This window comes from Medicago sativa, chromosome 1 (assembly GCF_051527215.1).
Source record: "Medicago sativa cultivar Bolivia chromosome 1, Bolivia_mono, whole genome shotgun sequence".
In the NCBI taxonomy this organism is placed as follows: domain Eukaryota; kingdom Viridiplantae; phylum Streptophyta; class Magnoliopsida; order Fabales; family Fabaceae; genus Medicago; species Medicago sativa.
This window is the reverse complement of record NC_140749.1, coordinates 87,199,245-87,216,650: the sequence shown is the minus strand read 5'-3', so window position 1 is coordinate 87,216,650 and position 17,406 is coordinate 87,199,245. Positions and strand designations below refer to the sequence as shown.

The window sequence follows — 17,406 nt, the reverse complement described above, 5'->3', positions numbered from 1 at the left end:
GACATAAATCAGTGTTTAAGTTTATTATTTTGATATATCATATTCAGATTTAAACTTATGAACCTCGAAATTAATATTTAAGAAATGTTTTGACATTAAGTAAAAGTTATATTATTTTTGGTTAAACTTAACTTTTTTTATATAAATGTAAAAAAACAATAACAACAACGATGAAAAAATCAATGTATAGCTACAAGAAAATTTGGTATTTGACAGGGTTAAAACCCTAGTAAAAGCATCTAAACCCTTGGAAAACATATATTTGTTGGCGGTTTCGCGAGGAGATGTCTTGCAAAGGAGGTCATCGCAAATGTTGTGCAAAGGGTAAAATCTCTATCAAATTTGCATGGGGTAACTCATGTGATAATAATTTTACAATACTGTCATCGTTAACTATTGATTATTACTCTGTTTCAGATATGCATAGCATTTAAAACAGGTTTGGCAACTCTTGGTAATGTTCATTTAGAAAATAGCAAGAGATATACCTTCAAATTTGGCTACTAACAATTCCAAAATAACAATGATGACCAAGGTAATGATTTAGCTGAATAGAGAACAATAAATTTGGAAATTTTTTATGAAACTTTTGGAAATGTTGTCCCGCTCAATATACAAGCACAAAAGGAAAACAGAAATAGAAAACATGGAAGTTCAACCTAAACATGTTAAGTTCTAATTAGTGTTGTCTAAAACAGAAAAAAGAAAGGACATAAGGTCTTTATGTCGAGAAACTCTTTTATGGACACAATCACAAATGAAAAATATTCGCACACACTCACATCAAATATAAAAATTAAAAGAGAATAAAACTAAATGATATTTTTTTTTGACACAATAAAACTAAATGATATTGATTGATGTGATTTAATTATTTTTGTTTTAAATTTTTTCATTTAATGTGAGTGTGTCCAAATATTTATCATTTATGGTTGTGTCCATAGAAGAATTTCTCCTTTATGTCCTCCCTTCTCTTTTTGTAATCTTCTATTGCTAATAATTAGAAGAAAAAAAAAATCTTCATTGCTTGTTTCTCGTTCTCTACAATATACTTCACAATTAACACTCACATAAAATATTTATCTTTCAAATAAATATTTTTCATTTTTTTTTTTTTTGAAGTGTTGTTTTTAATCTAAGATAGAAAACAGAATGAGACACTGATTTGAGTATGTTAGATTGGGTATCACACACAATTCTTTGGGCGCCCCTGTCTCTCCCTATGACAATGCCGATTTTGTCCTTTTTCATTCATAAACTTTAGTACAAAAACGCTTACATCGATTTTCTGTAAAAAGTATTTTATTTTACGATGATGATTTTCACTCAAAAAAACATCGATGTTATTTTTATTGAATAAACCATCAATTTGATCTTTAATTTATCATCTTCTCATCGATTCAGTCTCTAAATTAAATGAAATTCATCAATTTAATCGTTTAAAGTAAATAAAAATTCATCAATATAGTTTTTGACATCTTAATTATAAAGACTAGAGTGATAAATTTTTCATGGTTTATGGACTAGGGTGATTAAATTGGAGTTAAAGTGGAAGTTTAGAGACTAAAATGATGGTGTGTGTGTGTGTGTATACGCACACTTAATTATTAAGAAGATTTTGTAGTATGCATTCATGTTACCATGTGTTTAGGGTTTGGTGGGGCGTCTTACTCATCAGAAAATGGTGAATAGCTAAATAGTAGACATTGGAATCAAATTCGAAAGAAACCATATGCATGTATGTGTCTCTTAGATTTTTAACCACACCCATAGCTATTAAAATGAGAAAATTAATTATTGACATTTTCTTAATTTTTTTATAGATTATTTTTATTGGTGGTAATCTTATTTGAATTGAGTCGATATTTTTCATAAAAAGAAAAGGGAAAGGGAGAATTTTAATTCTGCCACTTGAAGTTGTAGAGACAAGCGCTAACCACTAAGCAGAAACCTCTTAGACAAATTGTGTCGATATTAAATATTTGCATCAATGGAAATTGTTTTCATTTTTTAAGAGAATATCCCTTTATGCTAGACACAATTCTACTACTATTTTTTTTCTTTTAGAATCAATTCTACTAGTAATTGTTATTTTTTATCAACCATGATTTTTTTATTGATTATAAAGAGGGCCAATGCCTAGGTTTTCAACCATGATTTAGCATAAAACTAATAACTTTTTTTTTAGCAAACAAAAACTAATAACAGATTGTTACTTTGCATAAATAATTGCATATTAACTATTAATTTTTTTCCTTAAAAAAGAAACTATTAATGTTTTTTATCAATTGATATTATTTATTTTATTTTCTAAAATGAGTTGTTGATTTTGGAGGAGTCCGATTCATATACCGATCTTGCAACACAATATATACTCCCTCTTGTCTAAAATATTAAAATGTCCATTTATTTGACTCAGATGAATAAGACACCATTAGTTACTTGTAAAGTTACAAGGACTAAATTTATCATGTGACAAGTGCTTATAACCACTATATGACTAATATCTTGGATATTTCTCATTTGCAAGTTGCTAGGTGATCGGGCTTTGCTTTGGATGAAAGTCCCTCCAAAAGTGAAGAAATTCCAATGGTAGAGTGATGCTACACATGATCATTCCTAAGAATTTAAGTGTTTTAAGTGAACTCATAATTAGTACCTTTATACAAACTTAAAATCAAACTTTTTGATCCATAAATTATCATTTTCTTTTTGTAATTTTGGTCCCAACCTAGTTTTTTTTCCAACAAATTGTGATTTTTGGCCAAAAAAAGTGGTAGTTTATCACCCTAATTTTAAATATCAAGATAAAATATCATTTATGGGATTGAATTTCATCATTTTCAAGACAAAACAACCATTTTTGGAGTAGAAAACATGGGTTGGGACAAAAGTGCTACAAACATTATAATTGAGGAACTAAAAAATTTAATTTTAAAACGATGGAGGATTATTTTCGTAAGTGTAATATAATAGAGGGATAAAAAAAAATAACTAGGTTTAAACCATAAAAGTGTCTTTGGCAGATTTAGAGGTTCAACTATGTGCATTGGAGAAATTTTAAACATGGTATTTATTGCAACAAGCATTAAGATAAATTTTCAGCATTTTCAACTCCCAAGTTCGATGTTGTATTCTATGGCACAAGAAAAGTTTCAAGTAAATATACCAAGTGTGAAGACTGAAGAGACTCCAAATGTCTAATTTATTCAACCTTATTCAACAACTTTCCTTTGTACTTTTCAAAACTAACTAGGTTGAAATTTCTTTTACTTTCATTGTATCTTCATAATTCATATATATGCTAGTTATATATATATATATGATCATATGCGAGTTGTATCCATACTGAGTAACTTCAATTTAAGAAATAAATTAGGATCAAAATCACATAAATTAATGATGGATCATAATCAAATTTTCTATCCATGGCATCCAGGTTTGTAATCAAAATTTTCTATCCATGCATGGTGACAACTTTTTTTTCAAGCTATTGAAAATTAAACTCGAGCAATGCAAGGTATACTTGATACTTACACCCTCCGGTCACTAATATAAGCAAACATCCAATTTCTAGGTTCATTCAATTAATGATGTATGTAATCTTTATTATAGACTACATACATCATTTATTGAATGAACCTAAAAAGTGGATTTTTGCTTATATTAATGACCAGAGGGTGTATGTGATATCTTCGGAGAAACAAATCAATATATAGAAGTCGTAGACATTTTTAAGTTAAGCACAATCTCAAATTATGCATGACATGATAGCATTTGATCTTCTCAAATATGGTTGTAGGAAAGTTACAGATGGAAGATTGGAAATGGGTCTACTCTTAAAATTTGTCTTACGCATTGGCTTCGTGCTCATGATAGGAGTAGGACATGGGAGGAACACTGATTCAAGAAGTTTTTGTAGCTCAAGGTGTGCTTGAAATTATGAAAATACCTCTCCTAAAAGAGTTACCTAGTCAAAAGTGCATACATAGTTTTGTTGATATTCTCATTTAAAAAAAAAGATGCAATCAAAAATGAAAGACCCAAAGATGCGATCCACTCAAGTTCTTGAAGTAGACGGACCCCAAACTTCATTCACCTTCCATGTTGCCTTCATTTAAATTAGAAAAGGATCCCAAATGAAGAATTCCAAATGATAAAGATATTTCATTTATAATAGTGGAAGAAATACAATCACCAAATGTAATCAAAATAATTTTGAGGAGCGCAAAAGATAAATGCTCGAGCTAAAGAGTGAACATTAGTAAAAAAATAAAAACCTAAAGAATGAGCACTATCATTAGCTGATCGCCTCCTAAGGATCTATTATCATCCATTAAATATCCTTTTCTAATTCAAAGATTGCAAGTATATGAGATTGAATACTTCTAACTCATTTATTTCCATGTAACTTTAAATTCAATGCATAAACCTCCTCCAGAACCAATGTTGTTTCCACACTGTCTCAGCCATATCTTCAATAGGTATATTCTTTGTCTCTGGAATCAAAAACACCGTGAAAACTCCCATGACAAAAACCCAAGCAGAGAAAAACAAGAAAATCCCAAACTTAAATAAGCACAACAAGGACAAGAAAGCTTGAGCAATAAGAAAAGTGAACAACATGTTGGTGAACACAGTCACACTTTGTCCGGCAGATCTAGTCTCTAAAGGAAATGTCTCACTAGGAATTAACCAACCAAGTGGACCCCATGACCAAGCAAATGATGCAACAAATGTGCATACCATAACCACCACCAACATTGCATATCCTTTGCTTAAGCTATCTGAGTGATCTTGGAGTTTAGCCCCAAGCACTATGCCAATTACAACCTGGGACACAAACATTTGTACACATGCTTCCAATAAGAGCACCCTTCTCCCAGCTTTGTCCACAAAATAGACAGACACTAAAGTGCAGAGGACATTCACACCTCCTGTGATCACTGATGAGTAAAGTGAAGCATCATTGTGAAATCCCAAAGTGCTGAACAATACTGGAGCATAGAACATGATTGCATTGATGCCGGTGCATTGCTGGAAGACCTGTACATAATTAAACAAAATTAAAATTTGTTAAAACATCGACTAAACCAATTACTGTTAAAACATCGACTTAACTAGAGCATTAAAATGATTCATGATTAATAATTAATGCTATTATAATTATTGAGTAGTGACCTGCATACAGATGGCAATGATCAATGGAGGACGATTGTGGGACTTAACAAGATCCTTAAAGGGACTCTTAACCTCATTAGCCACTTTACTAGCTCTGAGTATATCTTCAAACTCGGGCTCAATATTTTCAACACCACGAATCTTTCTTAGAACGGCTTTCCCTTTCTCCTCGAAACCCCTTTCAATGAGACTGTTGGGAGTATCATCCACTATGAGAGACCCTACTGTAAGCATAACTGCTGGAATTATTGCTCCGGCCAATGATACTCTCCACCCATATCCACCTTTGATTCTGTTTTTCAATATAAACAGTTATTACATTATAGTTCAAAATATTTAATTAGTTAAAAATGTTATTACAAATATTATTAATCAAATTTAACTTACTTTGATGTAAACCAGTTGACAAGGTTTGCTATGAAAATTCCTATGGTAATATTCAGCTGAAACATAATGTTAAGTGCTCCACGTATTCTTGTTGGTGCTATCTCAGATAGAAACACTGGCACAGCCTGTTTTGTCACAATTGCAATTGATTTAGAATCAGCAACATTAAATTTTTAATGTGACAATGCATGTCTAATTTTCTGATGAAAATATGGAATATATATTTTTGTATATATAAGGACCTGGTTGGCGAAACCAACTCCACAACCAAGTAAGATTCTGCCAAAAATGAGGAGGATAAGTTTCCCTGCTGAGGCACTTAAGACAGTGCCAACAATGAACAAAATTCCAGCAAGCAACATAGTTTGTTTGCGTCCTAGCTTTCTGGTTACCGGGGATGCAATCATGGAAGCTACCAAGGCCGCAAGGTAAAGAGATGATGTGAACAATTGAAGCTTCTGATTGTCATATTTGCAGTAGTTGCTTTCAAGTACTGTATGCTCTTGTGTCCTTTTGTATACATCTGGAAAGAACTTTTGCAAGAAACTTGGCATTGATGTCACACCCCCTGCATTCATATTTAAATATCAACTATGCTATTTGAACATACTATTTGACATTGTTCGTCATGTTTATACTTTTTTTTTGTCATTTTTTATAATAGAGAGGAGGATTTTTGTAACACAAAGTTTGAATTGTGTCATTAACCAATATCACAATTTCGTTAATCACATAAATGTACATTGTTAACCATATTTTTAACATATATCTCATCAACCACTTTGACTACTTTATTAACATAAAAATGTAAAGCATTAACCACTTATCTATGTACTTCTATCATTTTTGTTAAATCATGTAAAATAAGTGGTTAATGGCTTACATTTTTGTGGTTAATGTAGTAGTCAAAGTGATTAATGAAATTCATGTTAAGAAAATGGTTAACAACATACATTTTTGTGGTTAACGATATTGTGGAATTGATTAATGACACAACTCAAATTTCGTTTACAAAAATTCTCCTCTTATTAATTTTAAAAAAAAAAAGTCACATAGAAAAACATTGTCCACCGTATTAATACAATGAACAGTGCAGACGTCCCATATTATTGTCACTTGTGTTCCAGTAACATTTTTCTTTGAATATATATGCAAGTATTTGTCAAGATAGTTACTTGGATATGAAACTATTTCATTCTGAAAAATTATTTGGATATGTTAATGCAAATTTATTAAATAGCTATATGATAAAACTTGATAAAATCAATACTACAATTTATTTGAAACTGTGTTTTTTAGAAGAAAAAAAATGTTATATAATGTACCTGAAATACCAACATCATAACCAAACATAAGACCACCAGTAGCAGCCATGATGCAAGAGATTACAACAGCTGCTGTGATCCTAGCCTCAAAAATGACGTCACTTGAACCCGTAACAAATCCTCCACCAGCCATGTTTATTGGCCAAGAGAAACTAGTTTTGATTTTCTTTCTTTATGTATAAATGAATGTACCTAGAATATTAGTCTTTAACTATTAAGATTTCAAGCCTTCTAAAGAGAAGGAGATTGAGTGAAATTGGAAGTTAATGTAAGATCACAAAAGGTTCAGATGAAGTTTTTTCTTACAACGTAGATATCTCACGTTAATTTAGCTACATAAACATTTATAGAAGGATTGCACTAATGACGGAAGAGATAAGAGAAACAAAACACAGATCCATCCACATATTAATTAGATCCTTGAGTGGATGGATAAAAAGAATCACTTGTTATATCTAATTTTAACTAGGAAATGTATTTCATCAAGTTATATCTAGTTATTGAGGGGAATGGAAGTGATTGACTTAGTTCAGTTGGATGATAACCTCTTAAAACTACTTTCCGATTATTTCTCGCTAGAATTAAATATTTTCCTTTTTTATTATTAAAAAAAAAATCTTTTTGTGCTCTCTATTTTAGGTTCTCTCTTACTTTCTTTTTTTTATAAGGAAAAGTTGGTTACAGCATTTCGTTCATAATCAAAGTTTTAATATATGTTGGTACATTAATATAAATTTTGTAGCTAACATAAGATGTCGCTATTATTGTTAATGCATGAATGACCTCAATGTTTACACGCTAACAAAACAAACACAAATTCAGTTATGTCGTTTCTTCCCTTGTTGAAATAGTCCATCACTTTCTTGGAATCAAGAGCAAAGTTGACGTTATGTATATCTCAGATCCATTGAATAGTGTGATAAAGACCTAGAGCTTCCCCCGAATCAACATTGCAAACCGGTGATAACCAAATAATCTTAGCAAGAACAAAAGTGACACCTTCGTCTCAAATACACATACGCTTTGTTTGGAAGATTGGAGGGGAGGAGAGTGGAGGGCTTGGGGTTTGAAAATGTAGGGGAAAAGGAGAATTTTTTTTTACATTTTTTTAAAATGTATTTTTTTAGAGAATGATAAGTTGTGTTTATGATTAATATATTTTTAATTTTTATAATATTATAACAACATATATTAAATTTGAAGAACTCATATAATCCCTTCAAAACCCTCTTCCAATACAATTTTTTAGTTCCCCAAATGAAAAGGGTTTTTTATTATGAAGAAAAATGAACCCCCACAAACCTCTTCTCTCAATCCCTCAAAAAAAAAAAAAAAAACCCTCTTCTCTCAATGTCATCTATTTCTTCCACTTGCTCCTTCCTTTTTTCAAAACCCTCTCCTCCCTTCCCTTCCAAATTCGTAAACAAAGTCATGCGGTGTTTAAATCCAAACCTATCCAGATTAAAACCGTAAATCAATCCAAAAAAAAATTATAAACCTCACAAAACCGAATATTATTGCATCTGTTTGGATGCCATTATGTGAAAACAACTAGGATTAGATCTGATTTTGGATTGATTTTTCAAAAGTGTACAAAACCGAACGGCATACATATATTTTAATAAATATTTCCTTTTTTATTAGTGTGATAAATTATCTTAACCTATTTTTTTTTCTTTTTAATGTTACATATTAGTTTAATTTAATATATTCTGTTACTATTTCATATGTTTCAAAGATGATCAACCATTGTTATTTTGTACTATTAGTTTTTATTAAAACATATGTTATATTTTTGTATTTTACCTATTATTTTACCATATTTTTAGAATAATAATATTATTATTAAAAAAAGTTACAATTTTAAAGTTTAACCATGTCACAATAAGAATATTTATTAAACAATATTGATAACTGAAAATAACATGGTTGCAATGTTTTCAAATTGAGCACATGCAAGCCAACCAAATTGAATGAAGGCAGTCCTTTACATTTTTCCCATGAAACACATAACCTATAAGTTGAACCACATGAGAAAGTTTGTTTGTCAAGACACAAATGATTCCTAACCAAGATAATACATCTGACCATAATTTACCAAAAATAGGACATTCAAAAAACAAATAATTGGAGGTTTCTTTCATTCATATCACATCCTTCCACACATAAATACGATGCTAAATTCCCTCTATGAATCAAATTATCGTTAGTTAGAAGTCGATTTTTTAAAAATCTCCAAGAAACTAATGATAACTTCAATGGAAACAAATTGTTCCAAGTAACTTTAAGCAAAGGGGAATCTGATATTGCTTCAAATTTAGAGATCAACACATAAGTTTCTTTCAAATGAAAATGTCATCCGCCATTATCCTTCAAAGAAATGTTAGACAATAACCCCTTACACTCCTCCACTAACTCTACCTCCCAAACAAACAAAGTTCTTCAACTTCATCCTCCTCTCACTAAACCACTACTAGACATCATATCATTCACATAAACATTACTGCTGTTAAAAGTTTAATTATAAAAAAGAAAAATTAAGTTCATGAATATGATAAAATTGTGGGATCAAAAATATAATTAAGTCTTATTATTATTATTATTATTATTATTATTATTATTATTATTATTATTATTATTATTATTATTATTATTATTATTATTATTATTATTATTATTGTTATTATATTATATTATCTTATATTATATTATATTACTGCTGTTAATTTTTCTTTTGAATTTGTTCTAACATATAGTTTTTGAATTACTTATTTTTTTAATTAAGTATTATGTATGATTTCATTTTTGTGATGTCCTAACTAGGGTCGTCTCAACAATTAGGCCAGTAAAATTCACGTATTAGGCCTCAAATTTTTTTAACAACTTTATATTTATATATTATCTATTCTCTAATTATGAAACTTAATGTCTACCAAAAATACAATCTTACCCTTCTTAATTTTTTGACATGTCATCAAAATTATATCATTTTGTGTCATTTGCTTCAACCTCCCCCTATTTTTCCTCTCTCTTAAAAACAAATTAAAACAAACTCACTCGATAAATCATAAAACACACTAACTTAATCTCTTTTCAAAGAATAAACAAACTTAAACTTGATCTCAATAAAAACAAATTTTCCTATAATTCAACTTCTAAATAATTTATAATCTATTATCCTTTTTACAATCTAAATAATTTATAATCTATTATCCTTTTTACAATCTAAACAAATTTTCCTATAATTCAACTTCTAAATAATTTTCCTATAATTTTACAATCTATTATCTTTTTCTCTAATTAAGAGTTAAAAATAATTTATAATCTATTATCTTTTTCTTTAATTGTGAAAGTTAATGATCTGTAAAAATATAATTTTGCCCGCATCTTAATATTTTGACACATTAACATATATTTACCTTTCTGCGTCTTTTGTAACAAAAGATCCTATTTAGTTGAGAGAGAGAATAACTTTCGAAAGATTGATCGACCCTAATCCATCATAAAAAAAATCACTAATCACGGGCGCAACTCAATGAACCTGTATACGGGTGCGAAACCAAGTTACAAAAAAATATGAAAAGTGAACATCTAGGAAGAATAATTAATGGATCGACCGTCATCACGATGTCAAAATCCAAGTGTCAATAGCTATCTAAATAAATCAGCAAGCATAAAAGCTCTTTTTAACTTAAGAACCAACGTGTAGGCGAACAAAAGACCTTGAAACCTGCAGATCATCTCAACATATTTGGAAAGAACTGGGAATCAAAGGAGTCGGGTCACCATGTTATATTATAAAATAATATTTTATATTGTTGTTGATTATTAATTATTATATCTTTTAAAAATATGACTATTAAAAACACTGAAAATGATAAACGAGTCAGTAAATAATATAGTTATTCAATTCATACACGGGACTCATAACGACATCTTTATCAATAATGAAATCTTTATTATTTTTAATATTTTTACATATTTTTGGTTTACCACTTCATAATATTTAATAACAACAATTTCAATGATTTTATCATGGGCAAATAACATTAACCTCTCATATGATCTTCTTAAATAACACAAACACCTACTCTATTTTTTAACTAAACACTAATCTTCCTTTCTTTTTTTTTTTTATCAAATTTACAAACACTTCCCTTATATTATAACATGGTTTAAACTTTGTTAGTTCCGTTTTATTAGCAATTAACTTCTTCTACGAGTATGAATTCACTTAATTTTTGATCATATTTTCTTTCCATTTTTCACTTAGGTTATTTTTCCCAACATATTGTTCCTCAGTCAAAGTGATATAGTTTTTAAACTCTAATGTAATAAAACTCATATATCGAAGTTTATTTCATTTTCATTGGTGAACCACAATATCCATCCACCAAAATTCTTCTAATATCTATATTTTCTTTTGATCTCTTATGTAATTGCCGATGTTTGATTCTATTTGGTGGTAAACACAAATGTTGTTATTGTTTCTCCATTGTGAGAAAAAAATCACATTTAACTTAATTATGAAAATAGATACAAACAAACCAAAATGACTAAAATTAAATTGTATATTTACAAAGTTATTAAAATGGATAAAACGAGGGGAGATTGAAGTCTTTGAAAAATTAGAACGGGTGCTTGTGTTATTTAATTTTTTTTTTAAGGAAAGTCAATGTAATTTACCATTTTATCATTAATGTCGGCTTTATTCATTAGTTTTTTTTTCCTCAATTCATATAACATTGCAATGTGCTTTGATGCATAGCCCCCTCGCTTTGAATTAACCCGTGCGGAGCACGGGCCCGTGCTTAGCACGGGTTTGTTGCTAGTTACTAGTAATGATTTAGCAACAATACTTTAAACTTTTGTGGTTTTGATGAAAGTATTAATTTTCTGACTCTGACTTCTTATATACAAGTAGAAATTGATACACCAGTTTACATACTTAAGTATATCTAAATAGAATTGATTCTTTTTCTTGTACCGAATAAAAAATGATTGGGTCTTTTTCAAATGCATATATTACTTACAGAATAATGTTAACAATTATTGTAATTGTTTCTTCGATGGAACATAATTTTTCAAAATTAAAATTAATAAAATCATATCTATGAATTGTGATCGACAATGTCTTAACAAAGATTAAATGACTTCGCTTTATCAATTATTGAAAAAAGAAATGTTAAATGAAATCAACTACGATAACTAAATAAACAATCTTGTCTTAACAAAGATTAAATGACTTCGCTTTATCAATTATTGAAAAAATAAATGTTATATGAAATCAACTACGATAACTAAATAAACAATCTTGCATCTCAAAAAGTCCAAAAAATAAAACATACATAAATATATTTTTTAAAAGATATTAATTTTAAAAAAGCCACATTCTTAAATTTTGCTTTATGTCTCAATATTCGTTGAGATGGGCGTGATCCCAACCATTATTTAGACTTATTTAGTCCGATCATGGTGTTGATTTTTTATTTTTTAGTTTTTTAGCGTTAATCCTCCGGTTCATGAGGAAAAAGACTTTAGTAATTCAGAGTTTGGATGGAGGTAGGTAAAGTTTGTCCAATGGTTGTTTCACCTAGGAATCAAATTCATATTCTTTCGAAAGATTTATTCTTTGGTGAAACTTTTTAACTATTTCAATCAAATCATTTAATTTTGATCATTGATTATTAATGTGTCCTAACAATTATTAAGAATAATAAAGTTTAATTGTACAATTTAATTTTTTTTATTAGTGATACCTTAACACGTATTTGATGAAATTTATTTTATTTTTGTTTCTATTGATATTTTCTGTTTTTATCTGGTCTTATGATATTTTCTATTTAATTTGTGTAAAACAGTTTTTTTCTACACTCATACGATGGTGCGGTAGTACATTTGCATCAAACTAAAACAATTATCCATGATTCTGCAAAGTTAGCTTAGGTCCCACCATATTTAAAATTGCGTACATTTCAATGGCAACAACATGTCAACATCTATGAATTGATACACATGAACTATATAACATCTCAATTGTTAGTTTTACTCTATGTTTTGTAGTGTGTATTTAAGAATTTTTCTTTCTAAATTTTGCGAGTGTGCATAAATAATATAAATTTTGGTTTATGGCCACAAGAAATTTTACTTCCAAGTTAAAACATTGTTCGATATAAGATCAGTGTAGAGAGTACATAAGATTTAATACTTAGAAACACACCCACTTCCACATTTACATAACTTTAAATTCAATGCATAAACCTCTTCCAGAACCAATGTTGTTTCCATACTTTCTCAGCCATATCTTCAATAGGTATATTCTTTGTCTCTGGAATAAAAAACACCGTGAAAACTCCCATGACAAAAACCCAAGCAGAGAAAAACAAGAAAATTCCAAACTTAAGGTGGCACAACATGGACAAGAAAGCTTGAGCAATAAGAAAAGTGAACAACATGTTGGTGAACACAGTCACACTTTGTCCAGCAGATCTAGTCTCTAAAGGAAATGTCTCACTAGGAATTAACCAACCAAGTGGACCCCATGACCAAGCAAATGATGCAACAAATGTGCACACCATAACCACCACCAACATTGCATAGCCTTTGCTTAAGGTATCTGAGTGATCTGTGACTTTCATCCCAAGCACTATGCCGATTACAACTTGCGACACAAACATTTGTACACATGCTTCCAATAGAAGTACCCTTCTCCCAACTTTGTCCACAAAATATACAGACACTAAGGTGCAAAGGACATTCACACCTCCTGTGATCACTGATGAGTAAAGTGAAGCATCATTGTGAAATCCCAAAGTGTTGAACAATACCGGAGCATAGAACATGATTGCATTGATGCCGGTGAATTGTTGGAAGACCTTTACCAAGATAAAATAGAAGTTTGTCATAACATCAATCAAACCAAATACTATAGTACTAGCTATAGGTGATTAAAATGTACAAATTGCCTATATTTAATATGAGTTTAGATCCTACGCATGCCCTACAATGTAAATCTCAGTCCAAATATTATTTATTGTATTCTGGTCATTGTTTTAAAAATCAGACCGAACCTACCAGTTTGATTGTTTGAAATTGAAATTGATTAATGTGTCGGTTGGTATGTTATTGGTTGTATCGTAGTCAAATTGAACCGGTTGAAATTTCGGTTGAACAGTTTCAACCATACAGAGCTCAACATGTTTTTTTTTACTTAAATTTTTTTATTATTTATTTGTCATCTAATTCAATCGTAGTTGAACTAATTGAACCATAATTTGGAGGTTTCATCGGTTCCATTATGATCTTATTTATAAAATATCGATCTCAATGTATTATGCATTTAACTCGTTCATGATCAATAATGAATGATAATAGTAGTTACCTGCATACATATGGCAATGATCAAAGGAGGGAGATTGTGGGACTTAACAAGATCCTTGAAGGGACTCTTGACCTCATTAGCCACTTTACTTGCTTTAAGTATATCTTCAAACTCGGGCTCAATATTTTCAACACCACGAATCTTTCTTAGAACGGCTTTCCCTTTCTCCTCGAAACCCCTTTCAATGAGACTGTTGGGGGTATCATCCACTATGAGAGACCCCACTGTAAGCATAACTGCTGGGATTATTGCTCCGGCCAATGATACTCTCCACCCATAACCACCTTCCATTCTGTTTTTCATATAAACAATTATTATAGACTATTCAAAGTTTTTAATTAATTAAAATGTTATTATGAAGATTATTGATCAAAATAAACTTACTTCGATGTAAACCAGTTGACAAGGTTTGCTATGAAAATTCCAATGGTAATATTCAGCTGAAACATAATGTTAAGTGCTCCACGAATTCTTGTTGGTGCTATTTCAGATAGAAAAACTGGCACAGCCTGTTTTGTCAAAATTGCAATTAGTCAAGAATCAGCAACTTTAAATTATTGTATATTTCTTTGCAATTAGTAAAAAATTACAGGTATTAAGAATTCTTTTGTTTTGGATATGCTTTGTAGATATTTCATATGTCGATAGCGCAATAGCTAGTGCATATATAATGACCTGATTGGCGAAACCAACACCACAACCAAGTATGATTCTGCCAAGAATGATGAGGATAAGGGTGCCTGCTAAAGCACTTAAGGCAGTGCCAGCAATGAAGAAAATTCCAGCAAGCAACATAGTAAGTTTGCGTCCAAGCTTTCTAGTTACCGGGGATGCAATCATGGAGGCTACCAAGGCAGCGATGTAAAGAGAAGATGTGAACAATTGAAGCATTTGATTATCATATTTGCAATAGTTGCTTTCATTTTTAGGTTCTTCTATCCATTGGTATATTTCTGGAAAAAACTCTTTCAAGAAACTAGGCATTGATGTCACACCCCCTGCATTCATTCATTCACATTAAATATACTAATGCTTGTCTGAACATAGATTTGATCTCGGGTTACCAATATCATAAGGATATATAAATACAAAATGAAAACAAAGACCTTTAGAATAATGCTATATAAATGTACCTGAAATACCAATATCATAACCAAACATAAGACCACCGAAAGCAGCCATAATGCAAGAGACTACGACAGTTAGTGTGATCTTCGCCTCAAAAACTACGTCACTTGAACCCGTGGTAAATCCTCCACCAGCCATGCTTATTGGCTAAAATGTTCACGTAAGGAATGTTGTTGTGAGTTTCTTTTTGTATTTGTATGAATGAATGAATGTGGCCAGATTGATCTTTAAGTATCGAACAATACCTCAAGGTTGAAGGATAACCTTGCAACCAAGAGATTTAATGAAGTTGGAAAGTATGTAAGATCAGAGAAAGATTTTGATGAAAAATTTCTGATAACATCTCACGTTGATTTAGCAGTGTATATATATACATCTAACATCTATATATAGGATCCACCAATGATGGAAGAGATAAAAGTTCAAAACCAAATTAGATTTCAAATCCTTGCGTGGATAGATGAAAATAATCACTTGTTAGATCCAATGTTATCTTCTCCTATTTTTTTGGTCTATTCGATGGTATAATTTTATCTATTTAAGATATGTATTTCAACAAGTTGTATCTAATTATAGAGAATACTACTAATAGAAGTGGAATGGGAGAACAATGTAGTATTCTTCAACAAATGCCTAAATATAAATAGATTCATCACCATTTTTTAGTACGCGAGTATTTTTTTGTTCGTGAAACCGATGTTGAAGCTGTATCTTTCAGATTTTGTGGGATAAATAAGGGGTAGTAGTGGTATAAAAAAACTCAAAGTGTTGACCACACCAATAGTGTCCGATCCAGATATTTTGATCAGTAGGGATAATAATACATGATATGATTTATTTTATTTTTTTGTATAAAATTGATGTACGATTTTATAGTTATCTCTAAGAAAAATTACACTATTTTATCAACGCATTCATGCCAAAATAATTTTATCAATACATTCATGCTAAAATAATTTTATAGTTATTATCACTAAGAAAAATTATACTATTTCTAACAAGAAATTAAAGAGACATAACTATATATGGATTTTATTTCTTTTCTTTATGTGTCAACAATAATTTTAGAATCCACATTAAGTTCAACTCTAAAGTAAACTCTATCTCGAGCAATCTCCAAACATTCATACAGTGCATGTAGCTCGATAACACATGCATTAATATATATATTTTTTGTATATTGTTGGTGTCATAGAAATATATAATCATGGTTAGTTTGATTTGTTATTATAATTTGAAAGCAAAAAACATTTTATTTTTAAACAAAATCAATATTTCATAAAAAACACCGTTTATAATTTTTAAACGTTAGCGTAATAAAAAAAGCGGAAAGACGGACGCGCGAGTGTCCGTCTTTTCGCCGGTGGCATATAATAATAGTTGTATTCTCACCTTTAGCAATTTTTTTTTTTTGTAGGAAAATTTTGTGAGCATTAGCATTCTATTCCATAATTTAAGTTTGAATGGGTACGGGAGAAATATAATCTTAGAATAAAAAGTAATGCATATCCGTAGTATATTTTCTTACATCGTGGATTCATAGCTTTTGGTGGTTTTGGCTTTCCATTATAGGATTAAGTGCACTTTCCTACAACTTAAGTTTTGTTTGCAAGCTTGGAGGGAAAGGGAGTGAAGAGTTTTGGAAAAAAGGAAGGAACAAGTGAAATAAAGGACTTTGGGATGAGAGAGTTTTGGGGGTTAATTTTTCTTCATAATACAAAATCTCTTTATTTGGGGAATTAAAAAGTTGTATTGAAGGAGGGTTTTCGGAGGTTTTGTAGGGTTTATATGAATTCTTCAAATTAATATATGTTGTTATAATATTCTTAATATTAAAAATATTTGAATCATAATCATTGATTTATCATTCTCTAAAAAATAATTTTTCAAAAAAATGTGAAAGATTTCTTCATTTTTCTCTATATTTCTTACTTCCAAAGTTCTTCATTCTCTTCCCCTCTAAACTCCCAAGCAAAACCTTAGGGGGCGTTTGTTTCGTGGTTA

At 30.0% G+C, this 17,406-nt stretch overlaps 2 protein-coding genes across 2 annotated transcripts; both read right to left on the bottom strand.

Annotated features, from left to right (window-relative positions):
* Positions 1 to 4,140: 4,140 nt before the first annotated feature.
* LOC146958666 (sugar transport protein 13-like) lies at positions 4,141 to 7,215 on the bottom strand. The gene is made up of 5 exons (XM_085740191.1): positions 6,894 to 7,215; positions 5,811 to 6,136; positions 5,569 to 5,693; positions 5,182 to 5,473; positions 4,141 to 5,046 (listed from the first exon to the last, which is right to left on the bottom strand). Exons 1-5 carry the CDS (start codon positions 7,024 to 7,026, stop codon positions 4,420 to 4,422), a joined length of 1,503 nt encoding a protein of 500 aa, XP_085596317.1. The 5' UTR covers positions 7,027 to 7,215; the 3' UTR covers positions 4,141 to 4,419.
* A 5,820-nt stretch (positions 7,216 to 13,035) lies between these two features.
* On the bottom strand, positions 13,036 to 15,743 carry LOC146958665 (sugar transport protein 13-like). The gene is made up of 5 exons (XM_085740201.1): positions 15,408 to 15,743; positions 14,950 to 15,272; positions 14,659 to 14,783; positions 14,275 to 14,566; positions 13,036 to 13,768 (listed from the first exon to the last, which is right to left on the bottom strand). The coding sequence occupies exons 1-5, from the start codon at positions 15,538 to 15,540 to the stop codon at positions 13,142 to 13,144; spliced, it is 1,500 nt and encodes a 499-aa protein (XP_085596327.1). The 5' UTR covers positions 15,541 to 15,743; the 3' UTR covers positions 13,036 to 13,141.
* Positions 15,744 to 17,406: the final 1,663 nt, after the last annotated feature.

Coding starts and splice junctions, on each gene's coding strand:
- LOC146958666 (XM_085740191.1), bottom strand. CDS start 7,026: ATGGCTGGTGGAGGATTTGTTACGGGTTCAAGTGACGTCATTTTTGAG. Junction 5,694..5,810: donor GAGTTGGTTTCGCCAACCAG/GTCCTTATATAT, acceptor GTGACAAAACAG/GCTGTGCCAGTGTTTCTATC. Junction 5,474..5,568: donor GTCAACTGGTTTACATCAAA/GTAAGTTAAATT, acceptor ATTGAAAAACAG/AATCAAAGGTGGATATGGGT.
- LOC146958665 (XM_085740201.1), bottom strand. CDS start 15,540: ATGGCTGGTGGAGGATTTACCACGGGTTCAAGTGACGTAGTTTTTGAG. Junction 14,784..14,949: donor GTGTTGGTTTCGCCAATCAG/GTCATTATATAT, acceptor TTGACAAAACAG/GCTGTGCCAGTTTTTCTATC. Junction 13,769..14,274: donor TCATTGCCATATGTATGCAG/GTAACTACTATT, acceptor ATCTTGGTAAAG/GTCTTCCAACAATTCACCGG.